The 26,587-nt window shown below is 44.9% G+C and overlaps 1 protein-coding gene across 1 annotated transcript in view; it reads right to left on the reverse strand.

Moving 5' to 3' along the window:
* The window catches only part of GCK (glucokinase), a 177,428-nt gene that overhangs the window by 33,951 nt on the left and 116,890 nt on the right, over positions 1–26,587 (reverse strand). The window contains exons 6-7 of the mRNA XM_069214259.1: positions 26,487–26,586; positions 146–329 (exon numbers count right to left, since the gene is read on the reverse strand). Coding sequence (XP_069070360.1) covers positions 146–329; positions 26,487–26,586 — 284 coding nt within the window. The remainder of the gene's footprint in view (positions 1–145; positions 330–26,486; position 26,587) is intronic.

Raw genomic sequence — 26,587 nt, forward strand, 5'->3', positions numbered from 1 at the left:
ATAGTGGACCCATGATGTCAAATCTTCATGTACTGGCCACTTTTCTTTCTTGATCGCCACTGGGAGGCACTCATGCCTGACACTGTCGTACCCAACATTACAAACATACCAAACCAAGATATAATATGAACATTTATCCTCTTACAGTTGCTGACCGGGGTTAAGGGAGGTCTCGTCCACCACTCGATCGTACTCTAGCCGGAAGTCCTCCAGCTCACCGGTGTCTCCGAAGGCACCCCACTCAGTGTTTACACACATTCGGCCCTCCTCACCCTCCACCAACTCTACATTCTCCATCTCCTCCATGTAGCAGGCATTGCAGCCAGTACCTGGGCATGGTAAGGGTGGGAGAGAAAAAAGAGGCAAAGCAAATTAGGATCTTAACTAAGATCATACGTGTGAACAAAGCTTTCACTAAAGGGTCTGACTCTCATTCAGATCACTTTTTTTAATTTGCAAAATATCTTCTGTGAGTAAACCTAAAATATTTATTTTGCTGAGCTGTATCATGATGAAAGCAGAGTTAAACGGAGTCTCTATGAAAACTGGGAGATTCTGTGACAGGACAAATTTTATAAAAAGCTAGCAGGTGTTGGACATATTAGTCACATATTAGTTTATGCCTACATCTTGCTATCCTCAGGCTCAAACTCATGACTCAAACTGTTTTGGAATACAAAAAAAGCCATAACTGGTGGTGTGCATACAACTTTTAAAAAATCAGCCTATGCACTCTATTTTGATTTCATGATTGTCTGTTTTAATTTCGTGCATTAAACAACTACAAGTGCCAGCTAATGAGGCATCTGTGTGGTTGAAATTCACCTCCAAAAGGGAGATGTTGCATCGTGAAATGAGCAGATGGATCAATACACACATCAGTACTAAATATAGTAGCACATGCACTTACTCTAAGTTGATCAATACATACTTTTTCACTTGTTAATACAAAACCCAATGTGAGCTTAGGTGATATGGGAATAAACTGCCCAACTGTACACAACACACATCGGTGCCTCTTGAAGGGGAAATTGCAAACTGACAGCTGCTTACCTAAAAGAAAACTTACATCACCACTTCGGGAGAGGGACATGTCATAAGCCACTTAAATCTATTCAGAACCCAATTTGTCCCACAAAACAGCCTGAAATCGAAAATATACTTGGGTTTTCTACTTTTTCTTAAGAAATGTAGGTATTTCAACAAGGTATTTTAAGCTCGTTTTCAGAAACCTATGCAAGGCGTGATAGAGCAGGAACATACATCTTACCAGTAATCAAAACAAAACTGAAACCTGACAATAAATCCACAAATGGAGTAACCATGAATTCACTCAGTCATGCCAGATGTACACTGCCAGAGCTCAGCCTGGCCATCACAGCAAAACCACCTCTTTAATTTTATTTTTTAAGATTAAAGAATGCCAATACCATTTCATTATTGCAGTAACCGCTGCATTACACTAAACAAAAAATAACAATAATAGATGACAGTTGACAGGTGTTTTGTAACTTTTCATCCCGATAGATGACTTTGCTGTTTACTTGGTTTGATAGGAGCAGCTAACGTGTATTGCCACTTCTGCTGGTGCAGCGATGTAAACATACATACAAAAAGTAGGGATCTTTATGATGAAATGAGGTGGGTTTATATAAGATGTCCAATAAGTGATGTAACCCTAGTCTTATGATAAGCAATTGTGATGTTGTGCATCATGTTAGGTTTAATTATGTCAGTGGTGAGGGGCTGTCAATAATGCTGTCAACTTAAAAAAGACCCTGGGGGAGAGGGTGGAGTCTTGTTAGTATGTGCTGTCATAATAAGAAGGATCACTAGGAGGATTAGCGAACCATATATAAAGAGTCGGGTAGGCAAGTAAATGTGAGTGGATGTAAAAAGAGAATTATTGTAGTACTTCCTACCTTTCAGAATAAAGGACTCTGCGTTGTGGCACCAGGGTAGCATACCCAATGGCAACCTGAATAGAATAACTGAAGAATAATGAGAGAAAATTCAGTGTAGAGAGGGAGGAAGCATTCTTTGAGCCAGTAAATACAACAAATGTTCATCGTACCTGAAATTATTGTGGATACGATAAACAGATAGAGGATTATTGAACTGTATGGTGTGGCGGCCAGAAGATCTGCAAGTGTGTGCCAAAAGAACCTACAGGGAAAGTGGCAGAGGTACATGAGACGTAAATTCCCAAAAGCATATGTGGCGTAAAAGGGAAAGGAACAGGGCATAGACCTGGGGCAGAATACAGCCATATGTTACCTGTTTGACCAAGTAAAGCCAAAATGGCAACAAGAAAGCAGTGCCTTCGTCATCTACATAGTTTATTGAGTAGTTGGAATGAGGCACTCATTTTGTGAAATAAACTCAATGGAAATACATCGTGCTTGGATGCAGAAACCATGTTGGAGTGGAGTATATGCATGGCAAAATTATCGTAAAAGTAACCATCACATCAAAATTAGTTTGTATTGTGGAAGTAAATCGTAGATTGCTGTGGGGTGATACTTTGGTTTGTGGAGAGTATCGAGAAGAAAATTCGAATGAGTGTCCAAGTAAAAACCTTCCATGGACTGCCACCTCTTACAAGTCAAAGCATAGCAGTATTTCTTCGGTGGCCATCTTGAACGGGTGTAATACACAGCATGTATTATACTCACATAGAAATTAGGTTAATACAATGTTCAAATGTTTTTCAAATCAGTTCTTGTTTTTGAAGTGGGTATATCTGAAGCCTGTACTTACTGGATTTGACCAACAGTTAACAAAAAACATCATGTGGTATAGTAGTTTTAAAGAGTTTGCAGTGGATATCACATACTTCTCCCTGTGTACACTTAATAGACCCGAAGGATGGTTTTGAAATACGGGTGTAGTAAGATGTGAACTCTTCTTTAAGACAATTCAGGTACAAGGTTCCCATCATATAGAAAGATAATTGTGAGGATGATTGAACATATCTTGAAGTTCCTGATCGGGTACTAACTCCCATCAGGGTCCGTATGTATTATACTTTGAATATGGCCTAGTCCCATGAGAACATCTTTGAATACAACTCCTGTTCTCTAGCACTGGTATCTTTCATACATTCACATGGTTGAAATGTTCCCAGTCTGGCAATAGGGAATAATTAAGCAATGTGAATCTATGAAAGATCCAGTGCTGGAGAATTAATGTTTTGTCAAACCAATTCTTGTTTTGAGATCACTATAAAAAAACGTAAACTTGTTATGGGTGACCCATAATTAATCTAAATCTGCATCATGTACATTTGCAATATTTATCACATTTGTCCATAAAATAAATTTATGAAAAATGAGTGTTTATCCCCACATTGCGTTACTAAGCAGAATAATAGATTTGAAACCTGTACCATGTTATAACACAGTACTACTCGTGCCAACTGTTGTAATAGTATCCATTTACAGTATTAGTTGATGGCATTCGGGGTTAGAGGCAGTGGACAAGAGGATAGGACTAGCAGTTCATAATTAACAATGCTTCATCAAGGTCAGTCAAGCAGGTAATGCGTCAGATACGTAGAGTAACAATTATGTCATGGAAACTCATGGAAAACCATTAATGGAGGAGAAGTGAGATCAGAGTACATGACACATCATACTGCTTCAGAGAACTGTGAGGGTATGTTCAGAGTATGAGTACTGTGGAGAAATAAAGATATATATCTGTATAAGGGCTATATTGTATTTATATACAGAGAAGTGGGAAAAAGGGGAACTATGTCATGGCACTGTTCAGCTGTAGTAGTACAAGATTTGCTTATGTGTCAAGCAGAGCTAGTCGGCTGGGTAGCTGCGACCAAGTTCACTGTAGCCAATGTAGGTGGGAGGAGTATGTTTTTAATCTATATTGCAGAAGAAAGTTGTTTTTTTATAGTGATCTGCGGAAGCATGGCACCACATATGTAATAAACAAGCATTTGCAATGCAATGGGTCTAGCGTTTGCTCAAGTTAAAGCTTTTGGAGTTGTAAATTCCTAACTGGACTTTTCTTGCCACATAAACTGAAAATGAAAAGTAAAACAGTTGACATAAGCGAACCGATTCAAAGAGCTACAGCCGCCATGAGCGTGAAGGAGAGACACAAAAAGAAAAAAGTTTGCTCGCAGTCAAATGTATCGGCAATCGTGCAATTATCCATGTAACAGGGTCGGTGTCCAAGGAGGTAACAAAACCGTCTCAAAGGAGGTATAAATGTAAAGAATTTACTAATGATAATAAAGGATTTTTGAAAGCCAAGCCCATGAACGAGTGAAAGTGATGGGCGTGCGGGCGTGGTTAAAAGCCCACACGACTTACAACAGGTCAAACACTTGCGCTCAACCTAAAAAGGAACAAAAATGGAGACAGATTTTTCCCCTTTTTTCCCTCAGAGATGGGGAAATTTGTTTATTAATCCAATAGTTTTTTTGACTATGTTGTCAGAACAAAAAGAGTAGGGTAGATCTGTCAGCCCAAGAGTTGTGAGAAAGGAGGAGGAAGACAAGGCTTGTTCTCGCAGACGGGAAGAACGGCCAGAGGTGCAGACTACTGCTAGCACTTGCCAGTTACCAGGAGCGGACATCTGCAGAAATCAAGGAGAACTTTGCTGAGACTGATGGACACATTCATGCAGAAGCAAGGAGGAGGAGGAGCGTAAAGGTTCCCACACATCAATGCCTGCTGCTTAAATCCAGACCACTGTTGAAGCTTAGAGTAAAGGTGAACAAGGCCTCTCTGGTAGGTTAGCTGTCGGAAAGGCTGCTGGGGCGGTGACAGCACTCCACAGAGATGGGCAGGCCAGGTCTCATTGAAGTCTGCTACTTCAGCTGGTCCACCCGCACCCCTTGTGGTTTCTGCGTATTTCAGCATTTCCAGTCCAGCGTGTTCAGCCCGCCGAGTCCAGCAGGGCAGCTGATCCTCAAGTTGAGCTTCCAGGCATCTCAGGGCACCTGGGGAAAGAGTGATGGGTTGGGAGAGGATGTGTTTCATCAGGCCAACCAAGCCATTCACCAGGCTAAGGAAAGAACTGTAGGAGACTGTGCAGCCCTCACCCAGCTAGCCCACATCAGTCAGTAATTATTAGTAATTACCTCACCCGTCCTCCAGCTCACCCTTCGGTCTGACTTCCCGACGTTGTTCATCTTGCTTTTGTCTCTTGCCCTGCCCCACCTGGCCAGCTGCACCTCCTCTCTCTTTGCACCCCCCCACCTGTGGAGGAAGACTAGGTCGTGTGAGCCCTGAGGCTTGTGCCACTCCTCTCATCCACTTCACATTCCCCCAAGAGACAGGGTGTGGCACTTGGTAATTGGTATTTGGCCAACATACCGGAGTACCAAGAAGGAGTAACATTTGAGCACCTGAACACGTGCCTAAACATTTCTGTCCACCGCAAAGCATAGGCTAAGATGCTGAGAACAGGAGGAGGAGAAGGGGAGACATGCGAGGAGCAGTGACAGAAGCTGCAACACCAAGCTATGTGCCCATCAGCACTGTACAACTCCCACAGTAGGGACCAAGCACAGGAGGTTACAGCACATGTTGGCAAGTGTGAAGAAAAGCTGTCTCCTGTGCAAAGCGAATACAAACGACTCTATCCTGAGTCCTTTGGAAACAATGCCGCGTACGCCTATACTTTTCACATTTTTTTAAACCCTTAACCACCCAGCTATCGATATGTGGGTAAAAGGCTAGCAAAAGTGAATCGGATTGCCTATGCATCCTGCACGCTTGGAAAAAGATTCACAACTGCTCAGCCCAAAGCTACAGGAAGTTGGGGTGCTGCCACGTGGCCAAGAGCCATTTATATGTAATGGAGATAATGCAAGCAGTATAAGAAACACGGCAGCAACAAGGAGCAAACTAACAGATGCAGTAGGTTCAGCGGAACCAGAAACTGATTTCAAAACAGAAACTGACAAAGCCCGAGCATGCCCCAAAGCTAAACAGACTGATTCTTCCATGCACTTGGGAAATGCAAATGACATTGACCCCTCAATGCAACACGGGTACCCAGTATATCTGGAAATAGATCTTGAATTACTAAATTTACGGCCACGGAAAGTCAAGATGCTGTCAGTCAGTCAAGGATGAGATATATTTAAAGCAAGCAGTGGAAAAAGTATAAGCATCCCAGTGGTAACAAGAGCCAACTTACCAGATTTAGCAAAGATTTAGTACAATCAGAAACTGAAACTGAAATAGAAGCTAACAAGGCTTCAGCACATCCGAATGTAAAATAGACTGTTTCTCCTTATTTAAATTCCTCTACCCCTCAAAAAGCCCAAGGCAAAAATACCCTTTTAACACCACAGTCAGAAAACTATGAGAACAGGTATTTGAATCACTCAAGCAAGAGAAGGCTGCACATGACAGAGAAAGTTACTACTCCTGGTGAAAAGATTCTGACATCCTCGCTGGATAATGTCCATCAACGCCTATGGAACCCAGAGGTGGCTGAAGGTGATGGCCTTGCTGGTCAATCGCTCTTAAACAAAATGCAGGCAACAGTGGCAGCAATGAGCTACCAATCAGATACAATGAACATCCAAATCAATTTGCTTACTACACTGGCCCTTTATGTGGCAGGGATAGACAAAAAGCTACAACAGCTTATCAGAGACCAGGCAGCAAACAATAGAACTAATGGAACTCTTAGTACCTGCATCTGCTCCCCAATATTAGACAAACTGGCTACCTATCTCACTATTATCAGTGGCCTAAAATTTGCAAGGGTCAGTTCCAAATTAAATAATTAAAATACCATTCAATTGGAGATAGTACCCAAACAAGCCCGGAAAGACGTGCCCAAAAAATAATAAAGGTTATGCCTGATATAGGTGGGGTGGAGAATTCTCAAGAAACACACATTAACACTGAAAAACAAAGTGCAGAACCCATTGAGAACATCCCTGTGACCATCGCCCGGGCCAAATTGCACAGTGCAAGGCTGATCAGAAAGAAGAGGTTGACGTAGAGAGAGTCATGGACTTAACTGTAAAGCCGGAAATCCCCAAGTACATAACCAAATTGCAACAAGTCAATCAGAAAGCCAAACCTCAGAATGCCCAAAGTCCACACTTTGCCAAATCTCCATCCCGGCTGGATAAGCAGGAGAGGAAGAGACAGCGCTATGCTAGGAAAAGATACTCATCACCAACTGTGGAAAGGAATGCAGGAAAGCTATATCCAATTTTTAATAAGGATAGTTTTAAGGATTCAACTCAATAATCAAAAAATAGTCAAATCACTGAGGTGGACTGAGAAGTGGCTTATAAGGATTACAGCTGATGGCTGCGTGACAGCCAGAAGGCAGAAACCAATCAAAGCAGAGGGCACCCAAACTGGTAACATAATTCCAACAAGAAGATGCCAATCCTGGGGAGTCAACAGTGTCTACTCCTGACAGCCACAAGGCGGAGGTCAGCTTCCGCAACAGGTCATGCCAGATAGAACCCATAATGGAGGGAGTACTCCCAAGGCTGGACCACCTACTGAAATGGCTACCTCTTCGACTAGAGACGAAATGCAGACTTTGTGAAAAAGAGCAGGAGACTCTCTTTATGCCCTGCACTACTGGAGCACCGTGGATGGTTGCTGTGCCAGCAGTTTAACCTCCTGAGTGTGTGGACGTGTAGACAAGCTGTTATAGCAGCCATTAATGCACAACAAATAATTCTGAATATCAGGCTGGTCAAGTTTCTGTCAATCTTCTACCGTTTAATAAAGCCATGCAATAGTAAAGACTGAAGTGTACCTGTTTACAAATGGGCAGTGATAGTATACTGTATGACCAGGGTTTTGAATCAGTATAATAGCACTGCCCCTTTTTTATATTTGCACTCTTTGGGTAACCTTTAGTTTTAGCTAAACATCTTTTACATTTCTTATGTACACCCATTGATTTTATCCATGCCCGCCAAATAGCTTTCATTATACTCCTCTATAGATTGCAAAAGGTTTTACTGATCATGCAATAAAAAATGTTAACACTGTAGCCAATGGCATATTTCTGTATCTTTGTTAAGTCCATTTTTACTGTGTCAGCTCTCACAATCCATTCACTTTCTTTGTGACTGAGTTGTAGTTTTGGTCGTCTCTGAGTGGATTATATTGAATTTGTTTAAGTCTGAACAAAGTAAAGATCCTGTTGTGTGTGTGATGTCGCAGGTAGGTTCCATTAGAGGTAGGGAGCTGTCCGTTTTGTTGATATTGTGGCAGTGCTCCTGCAAACTAATTTTTAACGGTCTAGTGGTACTCTCTATAAATTCTTGCTGGCAGGGGCATTCATTCGTACTATTGCTGTTTATTCATTAATTTGGGGTGGCTATATAGCCATTCTTGAAAAGGATATTTACCAAATTCCCATACTGAGCAGCCATGACACATGTAGAAGCCACTAGGTGTTTTTGAGAAATGTGGATGCTGATGACGTTGTCAGTAAACTCAGAGCGCAAAGTCATTTTTGCAAGTCTGGTGGTTGTCTAAAGCTCACTTATGGTGCATGATAATTTTGCCATCAACTGTGGGCTTGCTTATCGGTATTGCGACTATTTTCTTGGTATTTTTCCGACTCGTTGGTGGTCAGTGTGGAAACTGGAAGTAAGTCTGATTTCTTCTGGATTGGTCTTGCTGTGTCTGTTTGGTTCCTGTAGTAGGTCCGTATGATTTATGGTTCTTATTTATTGAGTAATTTTATTGAGATGTGTCCGTTTCATCGATTTCAAGTCTATTCTTGTGGTTTCTGTAAATGCATCAGTTACATTGCAGAAACTCCTATTTCTGAGTAGTTCACTCTTAGGCATGTTTCATATAGTGTTTGGAGGTTTGGAACTATCAGCAGATAGAATCGACTTTCCTTGGATTTTAGTTTGTTTTCTTTTGTTTTTGATGGAAATGGTCAAGTCCAAAACCCCACTTGTGTCCTGGAGATGTTATACGTGGTGCAGATATTCCATTTTTACTGGTTCATATTGGTAAGATATTTTTCATGGGTTTGTCTGGGCCCCTGTAACATCAATAAGATGCTGTCAATGTAACAACCATGGAAGACGGTATTTACTTTTAATTGTCGGAAAGTTTCATCCCATTGCCAACATTTCTCAATTTCGCCAATATACATGTGTAGGATGCTATAAAATTGCCATCCATGGCTGTGCCTTGCATCTGCAAAAATAATTAATTGTTGAAACTGTTGTTAGGACATAACCGCAGTATGCCAACAGCCTGCAGGTGAAGGATATTTCTGCCTGGTGGAGTCCTGGGTCAGAGAGAACTTGAAGGGTGTGTTGCTAGGCAACACTGAAACAACCCCTTACCTAATGGGACAATTGAAACAGTTGCAAATTTTAACTGTTACCTGTCCGCAACAAAAGCATCCTGGGAATTCCAGATGTTTTTATTTTTAGACGAAAATGATGTGCTTCATATGTTCCTCTTGCTACCCTTTGCAGCCTGAGTTGAGGGGTCACAAGGATGGTGCCAGGGGTCACAGAGGCCAAGCTAGTAGGAATAACAGCGGCCCCTGACAACCCTTAAATGACATCCATGATACAATAGCCTTGTAGCCCGCAGGTTATACCATCCATTAAAAGCCCACTCGAGAGCTAAAGGCCCGAGCTGAAGGCAAGGGCCTTTAACAAAGGGAGCTGGCCGTTAATGGCCTGTATAGACGTTATGGAGGGCTTTAAGGCTAACATAACATTCCGCCCCTTGTGGGCATAATGTCCTAATTAGAAAAGCAAAGGACTCTTGGAGCCCAAGGAGGTTGAATTCCCCAAGACTTCAAAGCCTTTGTTTGACAGCTGTTGCTGTGATTTTTCAACACTTGACAGCTGGGCACAAGGCAATGGCTGTTAGGAGGGGCATAGCTTAAAGGGGGGGTGTTTGTGGGTGTTATGTAGTGTGAACAGGCATCCCGGTTTTGCCAGAACAGTCACGTTTGTTTACCAGCTGTCACAGTAGATTTTTGGAAATTTAGCTCATGTCCCGTTTTTTTGGTGAGGGTCAACTGAAAACGCTGGAAGAACAAGTTACTTACCTTCGGTAACGAGGTATCTGGTAGAGACTCTATCTCGCTGCAGATTCCTTACCTTAGAATTACTTGGCGTCAGCTTCAAATCTGGAATTTTTCTGCTGAGCAGTACCCTGCGCGCGCCGTCAGGCGGCGTCATTCGGATCCGCATGCGTCGACCAGCTCTGCGTGCGTCGTCAGTGTCGTTGGAGCCGTCTATGATATCACGGTTGTCTATATAGACGCCGTCTCGGCACGCGTACGTCAGTTCTTTTCCCACAACTTTCCACGCAAGAAGCGCAGAGTCATGGAAGAACCAACAGTTATGGATTTTATCTCTTAATTTGACTGTTTGAAGTAAAAATTCTTACATGCCTTTAAGAAAGGCAAAAATGGCATAATCATATATATACATAAATATATATAAATATATCTATTTGTATAAAAATATCTGCAGAGCGGGGAGGCTTGGGTGGGTGTAAGAAATCTGCAGCTAGATAGAGTCTCTACCAGATACCTTATTACCGAAGGTAAGTAACTTGTTCTTCTGAGAGAGACTTCTAGCTGCAGCTTCCTTACCTTAGAATAGATAACCAAGCTATAACCCATGGCGGTGAGTCTGAAGGAGATTTTTATACCAGGAAGTCCTGCAAGACAGAATGGGCAAAATGCCCCTCTCTTCTCACCTGGCTATCCAGGCAGTAGTGTTTTGCAAACGTGTGCAAGGAAGCCAACGTTGCCGCCTGACAGATGTCCACCACAGGTACACCACGTGCTAACGCAGTGGTAGCAGCTTTCCTCCTAGTAGAGTGAGCTCTCAAGCCCTCAGGAGGCTGCTTCTTTGCCAAAGCATAGCAGATTTTTATAAAGAGAACGACCCAGCGCGAAATGGATTGTTTCTGTACTGCCTGACCGTTCTTTGCACCAACGTACCCCACAAAGAGTTGGTCGTCCACCCGGAACTCTTTAGTGTGATCAAGATAGAACGATAATGCTCTTTTTGGGTCCAGCTGATGGAGATGCTCCTCTTCCTTAGAGGGATGCGGTGGTGCAAAGAAGGTGGGCAGGGTGATATTTTGACCCAGATGGAAAGGGGTCACCACCTTGGGGACGAAAGAGGCACGAGTTCTGAGAACCACTTTTTCAGGAAAGATTGTGAGATACGTCGGTTTTGATGACAAAGCCTGTAGCTCACGTACTCTTCTGGCAGATGTAATTGCCACCAAAAAGGCTGTCTTAATAGTGAGCAGCTGAGGAGGACAGTTGTGTAAGGGCTCGAAGGGAGCACACATAAGGAAGGTAAGAACCAGATTAAGGTCCCACTGAGGCATAACAAAAGGCACAGGTGGGAACAAATGCACAAGCCCTTTCAAAAATCTCTGTACTTTAGGTGATTTAAACAGAGATGGTTGATCGGGCAACTGAAGAAAGGCCGACAAGGCTGCAAGATAGCCCTTGAGAGTCCCTAAGGAGGAACCCTGTTGGATGAGAGATAGTATAAACAAAAGGTTATTAGACAGAGAAGAAGAAAGAGGATCAAGAGGCCTCTCGTACAATAAGAAACAAAACGTTTTCAATGGCAGGCGTAGATCAACTTAGTAGAGGGACGCCTGGCTGCCAGAATTACATCACAGACCTCGGGAGGGAGGTCATAAACCATCAACTGTCGCTGCTCAATCTCCACACATGAAGGCGCAGAGTTGACAGATTAGGATGGAGAACCTTCCCCTGCTGCTGCGACAGAAGATGCTCCCGAAGAGGCAGCCTGATTGGAGGACCGATGCTCATTTTGAGAAGCTCTGGATACCAAACTCTCCGTGCCCAATTCGAAGCCACTAGGATTACTTGGGCCCGGTCGTTCTTGATTTTCTTGAGAACTCTGGGCAGAAGTGGTATAGGTGGAAAGGCGTACAGGAGACCTGAACTCCACTCGCGACGAAAAACGCCACCTAGCGATCGCCCCCTTGGAAACTCCAACGCCCAAAACTGCTGACATTGCGCGTTCTCCACGGAGGCGAACAGATCTAACCAAGGCTCTCCCCACTGCTGAATGAGTCCTTGTGCCACCTCTGGATGGAGACACCATTTGTGATCCTCTAAGCATTTTCGGCTGAGCTCGTCCGCCCTGGCGGTCAGAGAACGTGCCAGGTGTTGAACCACCAGGGCCATGCCCTGCTGTTCCAGCCATGTCCAGAGAAGTAAAGCCTCTTGACAAAGGATCCACGACCCCACACCGCCCTGCTTGTTGCAGTACCACATTGCGGTAGTGTTGTCCGTGAACACCTGCACCACCTTCCCTTTCACAACAGGAAGAAATGCTTTTAATGCTAGTCAGATCGCCCGAAGCTCCAGCAAGTTGATGTGGAGCCCAGATCCCGCCGGAGACCAGTGACCTCTGATCTCCACCTCTCCCAGATGGCCGCCCCATCCCAGAAGTGACGCATCTGTCACTACTGTTAGATCTGGTTGGGGAAGGGAAAGGAGTCTGCCTTTGACCCAATTGCAGTTCACTAACCACCACTGCAGATCCTTTGCAGTCCCCTCCGAGATCTGAACCACGTCAGTAAGATTTCCCTGATGCTGTGCCCATTGGAACTTCAGGTCCCACTGCAGAGCCCTCATGCGCCATCTGGCATGCTTGACCAATAGGATGCAGGAAGCCATGAGTACCAACAGCCTCAGAGTCTGTCTCACCGAAATCCAGGATAGAGGCCAAAACATCAGTATCATAACCTGAATATCCTGGACCCGCTGTTTGGGAGGATAGGCCCAATACTGCACTGTGTCCAGAACAGCTCCGATGAAAGTGAGCTTCTGAGAGGGAGTCAGGTGTGACTTCGGCACATTTATAGTGAACCCCAGCGAATGCAGGAGGTCTGCCGTCGTCTGGAGGTGGGTGACAAGAGGCTGGGGCATAGGAGCCTTCAGCAGCCAATCGTCTAGGTAGGGGAAGACTAAAATCCCTGACCTGCGCAGATGAGCTGCCACCACCGCCATCACCTTTGTGAGCACCTGAGGGGCACTGGTGAGACCAAAAGGAAGCACGGTAAACTGAAAGTGCTCGTGGCCCACCTTGAACCGCAGGTAACACCTGTGGGCTGGCAGGGTAGGAATGTGGAAATAGGCATCCTGCAAATCCAACACTACCATCCAGTCTCCTTGGTCTAGGTCAGACAAAACCTGAGCAAGAGTGAGCATCTTGAATTTCTCCTTCTTGAGGAAGAGATTGACGTCCCTTAAATCCAAGATAGGGCGAAGGCCTTTGTTCTTTTTGGGAATCAGAAAGTAGCGGGAATAACAACCACTGCCTACTTCTGATATCGGGACTCTTTCTATGGCTCCCTTGGCCAAGAGAGCCGTAACTTCCTCGCGGAGCAAAACCAGATGGCCGTCGTCTGGAGGTGGGTGACAAGAGGCTGGGGCATAGGAGCCTTCAGCAGCCAATCGTCTAGGTAGGGGAAGACTAAAATCCCTGACCTGCGCAGATGAGCTGCCACCACCGCCATCACCTTTGTGAGCACCTGAGGGGCACTGGTGAGACCAAAAGGAAGCACGGTAAACTGAAAGTGCTCGTGGCCCACCTTGAACCGCAGGTAACACCTGTGGGCTGGCAGGGTAGGAATGTGGAAATAGGCATCCTGCAAATCCAACACTACCATCCAGTCTCCTTGGTCTAGGGCCGACAAAACCTGAGCAAGAGTGAGCATCTTGAATTTCTCCTTCTTGAGGAAGAGATTGACGTCCCTTAAATCCAAGATAGGGCGAAGGCCTTTGTTCTTTTTGGGAATCAGAAAGTAGCGGGAATAACAACCACTGCCTACTTCTGATATCGGGACTCTTTCTATGGCTCCCTTGGCCAAGAGAGCCGTAACTTCCTCGCGGAGCAAAACCAGATGGTCTTCCATCAGCCATTCCTTTGTCGGAGGGATAGATGGAGGGAATGACTGGAAGGGAAGGGAGAAGCCCTTCCATATGATCTGCAGGACGCACTTGTCCGTTGTGATGGAAAGCCAGTTAGGGAGATGAAAATGAATCCTCCCTCCAACTTGACGGATGTGATCCTGCAGAACCATACTAGGAGGGCTTGGGTGTAGTGGAGGGGGGCTGTGTGGTGGCCGACCTCTGGCCAGACCCTCAGGGTCTGATGGTACCACGACCATGTCCTCTTACAGGATATTGTGAAGCCTGAGGACGGTGGCTAAACTGTGGCTGGCGTGATACTACGCCCCTTCGGAAGCCTCAGAAGGGGCGAAAGACAGACTGCAGTCGTGCTGGCACTGAAAGGCCCAAGGATCTGGCCGTAGCTCGAGAATCCTTGAACCTCTCAAGCGCGGAGTCTGCCTTGTCGCCAAAAAGGCGAAAGCCATCAAAGGGCATATCCATCAAGCTGGACTGAACATCCCCTGAGAAACCAGTTGAACGTAGCCAGGCGTGGTGACGTAGGGCCACTGACAATGAAATCGCTCTGCCCAGCAAGTCAGTCGTGTCCAAACCACACCTGATCGTAAACTTGGCTGCATCTCTCCCATCCTTGACAGCCTGGGTGAGAGTGTCCCGTACGCCCTCCGTGACCTAGGGCAGCACCTGTGCCACCGTATCCCATAAAGTATGGGAATAACGGCCCAATAGGCAAGAGGTGTTTACGGACCTCAATGCCAGGCTGGTGGAAGAAAACATCTTCTTCCCAAGCTGGTCCAGCCTCTTGAATTCCCTATCCGGGGCAGCAGAAGGGAAGGCACCACGGGAAGTAGAGGCCTGGACAACCAAGCTCTCAGGAGTGGGGTGTTGTTGGACCTGGCTTTTTGACAGGGACATCCCCAAACTTTTTGCCTCCTTCCTCCTATTTTTTCTGACCTGTTGTTGTTGGATTTTGACCTCTGGGCACTTTACCACTGCTAACCAGTGCTAAAGTGCATATGCTCTCTGTGTAAATTGTACTACTGATTGGTTTATCCATGATTGACTATTTAATTTACTTGTAAGTCCCTGGTAGAGTGCACTACATGTGCCTAGGGCAGGTAGATTAAATGCTACTAGTGGGCCTGCAGCACTGGTTGTGCCACCCACCTCAGTAGCCCCTTAACCTTGTCTCAGGCCTGCCATTGCAAGGCCTGTGTGTGCAGTTTCACTGCCACTTCGACTTGGCATTTAAAGGTACTTGCCAAGCCTAGAACTCCCCTTTTTCTATACATAAGTCACCCCTAATGTGTGCCCTAGGTAACCCCTAGAGCAGGGTGCTGTGTGGGTAAAAGGCAGGACATGTACTTGTGTGGTTATATGTCCTGGTAGTGTAAAACTCCTAAATTCGTTTTTACACTACTGTGAGGCCTGCTCCCTTCATAGGCTAACATTGGGGCTGCTCTCATACATTGTTGAAGTGGCAGCTGCTGATCTGAGAGGAGCAGGAAGGTCATATTTAGTATGGCCAGAATGGTAATATAAAATCCTGCTGACTGGTGAAGTCGGATTTAATATTACTATTCTAGAAATGCCACTTTTAGAAAGTGAGCATTTCTTTGCACTAAAATCTTGTTGTGCCCTTCAATCCACATCTGGCTAGGTTTAGTTGACAGCTCCTTGTGCATTCCCTCAGACACACCCCAAACACAGGGTACTCAGCCTCACTTGCATACATCTGCATTTTGAATGGGTCTTCCTGGGCTGGGAGGGTGGAGGGCCTGCCCTCACACAAAGGACTGCCACACCCCCTACTGGGACTCTGGCAGACAGGATTGAACTGAAAGGGGGCTTGGTGCATTTCTTAGACACTCTTTGAAGTCACCCCCACTTCAAAGGCACAACTTAGTATAAAACAGGGCCTCTGCCCTACCTCATCAGACACTTGCTGGAGAAGAAACCTGAACCAGAAACTACATCCTGCCAAGAAGAACTGCCTGGCTGCTCAAAGGACTCATCTGTCTGCTTTTCTACAAAGGACTGCTGCCTTGCTGTTGGCCTGCTGCCTTGCTGAACTCTTGTCTGGCTGTAAAAGTGCTCTCCAAGGGCTTGGATAGAGCTTGCCTCCTGTTCCCTGAAGTCTCAGGACCAAAAAGACTTCTCTCTTCCTCTTGGACGCTCCGTGCGCCGAACTTTTTGACGCACAGCTTGTTCCGCGGCAAGAAAAACTCCGCACACCGACGCTGATCAACGCGACGTCTTCGGGTCGACCGAAACTTTGACGCACGGCCTCGCAAGGACAACGCCGCCCGACTTCCCGGGAGAAATCGACGCGACGCCTGCCGTGAGATCAAAACTTTGACGCACGGGCTCGCAAGGACAACGCCGCCCGACTCCGCAGGAGAAATCGACGCGACGCCTGCTGTGAGATCGAAACTTCGACGCACAGCCTCGCAAGGACAACGCCGCCCGACTTTCCAGGAGAAATCGACGCAACGCCTGCCGTGAGATCGAAACTTCGACGCGCAGCCCCGCAGAACGACGCGCAGCCGGAAAACAAGCAGGAAAATCCACGCACAGACCCAGGACATCTGGTACTCCCCGCAAACCACAGTAAGAGACTGTCCGCGCGCCGGAAGACGACGCCCGACTCCCCGCGTGGAAAATAACGACGCAAGTCCGTGTGTGCTGAGGAGAAATCGACGCACACACCAGTTTTCCACGCACCTCTTCTCCTGTGGCCCTCTGAGGAGATTTTCCACCAGAAACCAGGTACTTTGTGTTTGAAAGAGACTTTGTTTACTTTCTAAAGACTTAAGACACTCTCTATCACTTTTCAGTGATATCTTTACAAATTCGTATTGCAACTTTGATCGTTTTGACCTGAAGATACCCAGATAAATATTATATATTTTTCTAAACACTGTGTGGTGTATTTTTGTGGTGTTATGCTATGGTGTTGTATGATTTATTGCACAAATGCTTTACACATTGCCTTCTAAGTTAAGCCTGACTGCTCGTGCCAAGCTACCGGAGGGTGAGCACAGGCTGATTTTGGATTGTGTGTGACTTACCCTGACTAGAGTGAGGGTTCTTGCTTGATGTTGAGTCAGGAAACTATGGTTGCTCGAAGCGGGTCTATGGCGGCAGCCGACCGTCCTATTCACAGGAGCCCCTGTGCTGGGTTTGAACCATGTACCCAGAAGGACGTCTGTAAGAGCCTCATTGAAGGGCAACATCGGCTCTGATGTTGTCACCCCCGGTTGAAGCACTTCTGGCAGGATATTCGTCCTGACTGGCACCGTAGGAAAATCTAGGTCCAAGACCTCAGCTGCCCTACGCACCACCATAGCAAATGAAGCACCCTCCTCCGTAGCCACATTAGGAGGAGAGAGCATACCAGCATCTGGAGACGTGTCCAGACCACTGGCCTCCCCTAGATCCTCATACCAGTCCTGCTACAAGCCACATTCTAAAGGGTCCTCAGACCCCTCCCATTCCTCTCCTGCGTCTGGCCGATCTAAATAATGCTCAGACAATGATCTGGGCCAAACTGGCTACGTTGAAGTCGACGTCGTACGATGTCGCTCCGGCTCCGGATCATCTGGAATAAGGATGGGGCTACCACCGGTGGGCGCCGGTGGCGTAATCGTCGACGTCAGACCTGGCGCCAGAGGAGGTCGACTGTGAGGGACAGGCGCTGGTCCGGATCCAGTATCGGATCCTGGGGTCCCCAACGGCACCGAGGCCGAAGCCGCCGACGTCGAATCCAAAGGGGACCCTGCTGACCCCGCGGGCCCAAACCCCCCTTCAAGGGTGCAGCCCGCTCAAAATCAAGATGCATGGCCTCGTAAAATTCTTTAATCTGTGCGGGGGTCGATCTGGTCCCCAGAAAAGGGGGAAGACGCGAAGTCGGACCTGGCGACGGCTCCGTGGAACCGCGCTCAGAATGTCAACGTTCCACAGATGTCTCGTCGGCCGACGGGCGTGCCGAAGACGAAGTCCGCTTGGACTTCTTCTTCTTCTTGTGCCTCTTACCGTCAGATGACCTTGAATGCGAGGAAGAGGACTTGGGGCTCCGGGAGTGGTGCCACGACCTCCTCCTACTGCAGGACTGTGACCTCCGCAGAGTCGCGCTGACCGAGGATGAATGTCTGGCCGCGAGAAGCTTGAGGGATCTCTCCCTCAAGGCCTTCGGAGCCATGGCCCGACAGTCGAAGCACGAGGTGGAGTCGTGGCCCTTCTCCAGGCACCAAAGACAAACATGGTGCGGGTCCGTCACCGACATGGTGCGATGACAACACACCACACGGCTTGAACCCTGTCTTTCTCGAAGACCTGACTTCAAACAGTCAAAAAAGCCTTGACAAACCGTCAAAGAAGGGTAGCTCTTTCCCGAACTGCGCTCAACCGGCGCGGAAGGAAAAGAACTGACGTACGCGCGCTGAGACGCGTCTATATAGAAAACCGTGACGTCATAGACGGCTCCAACGACGCTGACGAGGCACGTGGAGCTGGTCGACGCACGTGGATCCGAACGACGCCGCCCGACAGTGCGCGCAGGGTACTGCTCAGCAGAAAAATTCCGGATTCAAAGCTGACGCCAGGGAATTCTAAGGTAAGGAAGCTTCAGCTAGAAGTCTCTATCAGATGGTGCTTTTTTATCTTTGCCAAAGCAGGGAGAGTTACCAGCTGTTAAAAGAAAGGAATTTAATTAACAGGCATGAACCTGACATTACATATTGCATTTTATTTATGTTTTTAGGGCCTCTTCTGTAATTCTATGCTGATAAGCGCCTTCATTCTGTGCACTTGGTTTAAGTAAAATTGTAGTTCTTCTTGTATTTTTGTGAAATGTCCCGCTTTTTGGCTTTAAATTCTGGTCACCCTAGTGTTATGCCCTCCTAGTAAATGTATTTTGTGTTAAAAAGTTGGGTACAGGTGCTTTCAGTCGGGTATAGTGAGGTGTCTGTCGGATTTCACCAGGAATGTTTATACACATATACAAAAACGCACACACACTCTCTCCCTCTCTCTATCTGGAAAGATTTAAAAAATGTTGGTTATTTCACAAAATAATGTGCTTTCTCTCACTTAGTACCCCTACCAATCCACATTCCTTTTCCTTCCCATTGCCCCTGAAGCCCCTCTTGCGTGCCCTGCTTTGTCCTATTATTTATTTTAACATTATGTGTCAGCATGATTATTGGGAAATCTGATCCCCCCCAAACCCCCCCCCCCCCCCAATCTTACTGGCCAAGCTACACCCCTGGCTGTTAGTTGTTGAATATTCACAGTGATAACTGTGAAAGTGAGTGAAGTCTGCCACTGGTTCTCCCTGGACTCAGCTAAACTGCTTTTTCTCATTCAACCAACCCAGGAGCTAAGCAGCATTCTCCCTTCTTTCTTTCAAGGCTCCAGGGACTCTGTGACCTACCGGAGGAAGGTTCTTATGTGCCCTGCAGCACAGCCTCCGCCTTACGCTTTCCCCTGCCTACTCCATATATTTTGGAGAGGCAGGGGAAAGAGAAGGGCAGAGGCTGTGTACTTAGAACACTGAAATGTTGAGAGCAGGGGGCCTATACCAGTTTATATTGTCCGCTGCTGCTCCACTGTCTTCAAAACAGCTCTCAACTTTTCAATGTTCTAATACAGGATGCATATTTGTCTTAATTATTGGTTGCTCCAAATAAGTTTATACTTCTTTATATTCCAATCTGAAAACATAAATTGGAAAAGCATTATTGTATTTGTTGCTATGGGAATAAGCTTTACACAACGCATGATACATATGGACCTTGATGGTGACTGATACCTGATCAAAGAGTCCAAGATATGTTCACTCATTCCTATAAGTATCTTTCTATCTGATGGAAAGTTTGCACCATAATTAGTATAAAAAGTGTTAACAACCTATATCTGTTTTTTAAAACCATTCTACGTTCTACTCAGTGCTTACAGGGAGGAGTAACTGATATACACTGCAGACTCTTTCAGACTATTATGCCACATGATGTACTTTTTGTTAACTATTGGCCACGTACAATAAGTTCCCACTTGAAAAACAAGAATCGGTTTGCCAAACAATTAAATATTGTATTACCATACTTTTTATGTGAGAGCAATGCAAGCTTTGCATCATGGCCATTCAAGGTGGCCACCACAGAAGTACTACTATGCTTTGACTTATAGAAAATGGCAACCCATGGAAGGTTTTACTTGTACAATTATCTGGACTTTCCTTTCGAAGGTATCCACAAATCAACTCACATCTCATGCCGCAACAATGTATGTTTTCTCTTACACAATACAAACTCCTTTTGACGTAATGGTTAGTTTTACAAAAACTCTGTCAGACGCATAATGCACTTCATCTTCAAGACAGTTGTTGGTACCATGCATGTTGTATTTCCGTTTCCATCGGCTTCACAACAGGAAATAACGACCTCCTTCCCACCAATCCATAGAGGCTGCAGGAACCCGAGACACTGCTTCCTTGCTCGTGATTTTTCCAGATTCAACTTGACCAAGGAGGTATTATAAAGCAGACCCTGCTTCAGATATATCCTTTCCCCTTTCCATGTTATGCCACGAATGCTATTGGGAATTTACATCCCATGTACCATCCCCTCTTTCCCTGGAGGCCATTTTAGCACCTTCCTGCAGACCCTTCAGCCACTATGCTGCACTCACTTCCTGGACAACCCATGAATCCTCTCTTCATTTATCAAATTCTCTATGATTCCAGTGATGATGAATATTTGTCCTATTTCCTGCTACACAGAACACTCTCTTCCGCCTTACATTGAAATCTACGCTCCTTTATTGTCAAAGTAACCCATTTAAGCTACTATTGCTTTTGTTGATTTTGGACCACTTTGCAAGCACTTATTAAACTACCTATACCAACCACCACCTCATATCATGCACATAACATGCACCCTTCGAACTACCTGTGCTAATCTGTTACCTCATTAAGTTATGTTACATATATTTATAGAGCGCACGTACACCATACGTTTTCATGGCGCTAGGTAACAGAGGCTTACTCACCATCAGAATTTGTTAATCTGATACCAAGAGGTGGATCTGATCTCCTGGGGGAAGGAGTTCCAGATGTAGGTACCCAATGATGGAGGCCAGAGGGGAAGGTTCTACCTCACGAGTTTATTTTGACTTATAAAAATTTCAGTTTTATCACAGTTCAGCTTCAGATGATTGTTATTCATCCAATCTATATATAACAGCATAGAATTTTGGAATATTTCTTTGGCTTCAATGGAATCATCAATGGTAAAGAGCAGCTGCATGCCATCCATGTAATTGTATATTCTCACATTCATCTTCTTGAGGCAATATATTAGGGGTCGAATATACAAGTTGAAAAGATGAGGGGCACAGAAGACTCTTGATGAACCCCACACAATAGCTGGACCTTAGAGGATTTGAAAGGAAACAGCTGGACAGACTGTCAGCGATCCTTTAGAAAAGATACAGTCAATGCCAGTGTCGAGTCCTAAAGGCCTGCTGCCTTGACACAGCCCACCAGTAACTCATGGTTAACTGATTTGAAGGCCGCAGAGAGATCTAAAAGGACCAGCACCTGGGTTGTGCCTCTATCGGCCGCCACCCACTTATTGTCTACAATTGAAAGAATGACACCTTCAGTTGAATGGGCTGGCAGGAAGCCTGCCTGATGGGGGTCAAGGAATTCAAATTCTTCTAAGAATGAACAAAAATGTTTGGCAGCATGTGCTTCAAGAACCTTCGCCAAGTATGGCAACTGGGAGGTGGAGTAGTAGTTTTTCAAGATGAGAGGATCATCGCCGGATTTCTTTTGAAGAGGGATCACTATTTCCTCTTTAAAGGTATCAGGAACCATACCTTGACAAAGGGATTGATTGAGGAGAGAAAGAGCTACATCGCGAGTTCTGAGAAAACTGTTTTTAGTATTTTACGGGAGCCGACGTTGTTTGGGGAACCTGATTTGACTATTAACAATAGGTCTGTGAGGCAATATTTGGTAAGGGTGGGAAATTCAGATACGGTAAATTGTTTCTTAATATCTGGGAGTGCTGAATTGAATGAAATGCTTACCTGTATGCTATCCTTTATTGACTTAGGGCCTGATTTAGATCTTGGCGGAGGGAATACTCGAGATGAATTTCCCGTCCACCTTATTACGATCTCTATAGGCTATAATGAGATTGTAATATGGTGGACGGGATATCCGTCACATTTGTGACAGAGTATTCCCCTCCGCCAAGATCTAAATCAGGTCCTTAAATTTTTCTTCAAAGAAAGTATTAAAAGTGTCACATAAATTCTGTGCAGGAAGAAAGGGTATAGTCACTCTGTCAAGATTTGATAATTCAGAGACTATGTTAAAAATGTCCTTTGATTTATTCATTGAACTTAATATACTATTGGAAAAGAAAGCAGCTTTTGCCTGTTTAATTAAGCTTCTGTAACCTTTGAGACATAGAGTATAAGCTTCCTTGTCCTCAGGAGAATAATTAGTCCACCATTTGCATTTTGTACGCCGAAGAATGGATTTGTTTTTTTTTAATGATCATCAGAAAACCATTTGGTTGCCTTGTGGCGTCTGACCTGTTTAGATTTCCGAACCGGGGCATGGATGTTACTGGCAATAGTTAACCAGCTGGTCATTTCTTCCTCCTGAGGATTTAAACAATTCTGTGATGTAGGTAGCATGAGCGACAGAGAATCACAAACGGAGTTGGAGTCTACCCAAGACCAGTTCCCGGAAGGGATTCCAGGACATAAGGCATTTTTCAGTGGGATACGTCCATTTAAGTAGACTCTAATGAAATAATGATCAGACCATACACACAGAGTGAGAGATTAGTCAAGGATAAGTTAGTTGTCCATACCTGGTCTAGCATATGACCTTAATTATGAGTAGGTAGGGACACATGTTATTTAAGTTTGAGATTACTGAGCAAGTTGGTTAGCTCCACAGAGGTGCAACCTCCGGCTTTCGTTTTGCCCAGTAGTTAAAATCACCTATTGAAAGGATTTTAGCATGATCCAATTACTAACTGGGGGTAAAGATTCTGCTAATAGTTATGGGAATTTCCACATATAATTCGGAGGTTTATACACTACTACACCGACAAGGGGATAGAGATGGGAGTCAAGCTTGATCAAAAAACAGTCAGCCAAAGGGATAATAAAAGATTTAAGATGACAGAATGTAAAATGATTCCTAATTACAGCAGCCACTCCTTCCCCGGTATTGCAGGTAGGTCTATTTGCTTGGATTAGGTAATATCCTAGTGGTGGTGCAGCTAGTATAGCCGGGGAGAATTCATCCATTAACCAAGTTTCTATTAGGAACAGAATGTCAGGGGATTCTGAATCGAGTAACTGAAAGATTTCCAGCTGATGCTTGACCATGGATCTAGTATTAAGATAAATTACTGAGATCTGGTTGGTATTGGAGGTAGCAGGGTACTTGGGTAAATCTATGGCAGAATGCACTGGTGAAAAGGGAAATTTAGTATCTGCTAAATTGCTCTTGAGAATATTCCACTCTTGTAGTTTTGCCTTTGTTGAAGCTAGCTAGAAGAGTCAAGCTGTTTATGTTGCTCAGGGAAATAGTCCAATATTTGTTCATGGTGCTAGCCCCAGGCCCCAGCATGACGCAGACAGGCTTATCCTCAGCGCGCCACTGGCACACCCACGGCGCAGCTGCTTCATTATCACCATTTTGTGGGCTAGGAGCTCTAACAGACTACCCCTGAAGTCCTGACTGGTTGCCCCAAGTCCAATCAGGGGCCAAGGCTTAGCTGCACTTCCCTGTTTCCTGCGTTGAACAATTCTCCCACAGCTATTACCTACCGCATCATGGCTTTGATATCAGCTCCAGATACATAGCTGGTCTGATTGACCATTACATATATCCTCCCCTACCATAACATATCATAGATACCACCATCTTTTGTATAAATGCCCTCTCTTAAATACTCTGACCTTTACAGATTCTAAACTATTATGTGAATACTTCTCACAATGTGCACTTTGCTACCCAGATCTCTACTCTACTCCCCTCACATCACTAGTTTCCTATCTCTCTGATATGTCAAGAAATACATATTTATACTAACAATTAACTCACAGTTTGACACGTCCACTGTTCATGGCCACATGCCTCTTTTTTCTACCATGTTACAACGCAAATACTGTTCTCATAGTGTGAAAATGATGCCTGATAAACTCACCGAACTATAAGTAAAATGACATTTACTGTTGTTTATGGTGAGTACATTCAGTTCCACATCAAATGTTTATACTTGTTTGTGTGTATGTTTACAGCCATGAAACAGCTGCAGGCCTGCGTGCCAAAAGATGGGAAGAAATGTGTTGCCTGCTCCTACCAGGCCAAATGAAATTACAAGTCAGTAATATAGGTTATAAAACACCTGCCGACTATCGTCTATTATTGTTCATCTCTAAAAAGATGTAATGCAGCGTTTACAGGAGTAGTGAAATGGTGTTGGCATTCTCTAACATTTGAAAAAGTTAACTGTAACTGTGGGATTTGGAGGCTTTACCCACAAGGGAATGTACACAACATACCACTTGACTACCACTGCCAACACTGAATTGGATAAATAGTGTTTTTCAGGACTCAAGGGCCTGATAGTCTAATTTTAATTGACTGAGATGAAGTAGCATTAAACTCTGCTCACAAACCTTTAATGAGGCTATATTTTAGTAGCGTTACGTGCACGAATACACAATTGTTGGTCATTCACGTATATTTATTGTACCTTTAACTAAACCAGCAAGCATTTATTGTGGCGTTAGTATCATTCATACACATTTGTAAGGACTTGAGCACAGTATCCAAAAGTTTGTAGTGGACTTACCTCCATCCACAAACATTTTTGGAGGCTTAGAAATGTGTTCCTGCGCCCGTCATGGTCTGGAAATTAAAATCAGTCCTAGAAAATGTATTAATTAGAGCCACGTATTCAGTGCATCAAATGGAAATACAGAAGTGCAGGTACTCTCCATTTAGAGTACCTGTTTGCTACTGAGAAGTGTCTGTACTCATCCACTGTAATGTACTGCAACAGTGCTGAGAAGTGCAGGTGCTCTCCATTTAGAGTACCTGTTTGCTACTGAGAAGTGCAGGTACTCTCCCCTTCAAATTAAAGAAGTGCAGGCACTCAGTACCGGACAGTACCTGCCCATTTAAAGCACTGCACATATTGTAGTGAGAGAATGTAGCAAATGTGTCTGCCGCTAGAAAGATTTGGGGGAAACAAGGGGACGGGGAATCGTGTACATGTCTACAATAAAGCTGGAAGGCTATGTGTATCCCCTCGGGGCTGTTTCCCATGCCAGGCATGTGAAAGTCAGTTTGCCCATCCACCCCTAAAAGTAGTCAACTGGTACTCACTCTACCGAGCATTTTCCATGGAACCATGTAGCCAGTGCGGCCCTTCCATGCACATTTTGTAGCTTTCCTCACTTCCTCAAGCGTTCACTTAAGCTGTATTCATTTAGGTGACACGGCACATGATTAAAGGAGCTGGTGGGGACTGAAAAGGTGGTCTCTTCCAAAGCAGTGATGACTGTATGATAATTGCGCTGCATAGTGCCCACAGACTGACACAGAATAAATTACTTTTAGTACAAAGTGGCTTCTTGATTGGAAAGGATCCAGAAGTCATTTGAAAAAAGTGAAGGCAGTGGAGGGAGTTATTGTCCGTACTACCTCACAGCTTGATTATCTGTCTGGGAAAGCACTCTCAAAATTATTTTCCGTGCTCCCTGTGGGAGCTGGCTTGTTAAGGAAAGGAGAGTAATCCCTCCACCCAAACAAACGTATTTTCCAATCATCCTTCTGAAGGATAGCAGAATCTCACATTACAACAATCATCAAATTCGTTTTCCACAACATGCAGAGCATTCACACCTGAAACAGTCTGATTGTGATACTGCTTGGTTACCGGATGTGGGTTAAATTGACGAGTAATTGTTAAGTGTCACATGCACCAGCAACCAATAAATCACAATCTACTTCTGCTTTAAAACCAAAGGAAAGTTGCCTAATGTAATACTGTTTGTCTTCTTTCTATTTCTCCATTCGTGTATACTCGTTACCAGTCCCCATCCTGGGACAGGTTTTATCTTTATCTTTCCTGAAACCCAAGAGCAGTTTTCAGTCTGCAGGCATGAATCAGAGATGTCATTTCCACAGGTCTGGGAGGTGAGGGCACCTAATCTAAGGGCTTTTTTCATGATCACGTGTGTCCTGGTGATGGTTAGTGAGTTGTTGATCTTAATGCAGAGTCTGTTTGCAGTAATCTTACCTCACATCCAAAAATACTCATCTTCGTGGTCAAGGCTGTTACGGATTGAACTAAAAGGCAAAACATGTTGAAAACGAACGCACTAATATGAAAGAGCCTCATCTGATCATTCTCCCACCAAGTGCTCCCTCCCAACCATACAAAACCAGCATAGATTGTAGTAATATTAACCAGCACGGGTAGAAAGTAATGATGTAAAGAGTCCAGGATACTCACCCACTATCATGCCGACCTCACACATGTGGTCCTCGTAGTAGCAAGAGATCATGGTGGCAACTGTGTCATTAACCATGGCAACCACGTCCATCTCAAAATCC

Source organism: Pleurodeles waltl, chromosome 11, assembly GCF_031143425.1.
Source record: "Pleurodeles waltl isolate 20211129_DDA chromosome 11, aPleWal1.hap1.20221129, whole genome shotgun sequence".
Classification (NCBI taxonomy): Eukaryota; Metazoa; Chordata; class Amphibia; order Caudata; family Salamandridae; genus Pleurodeles; species Pleurodeles waltl.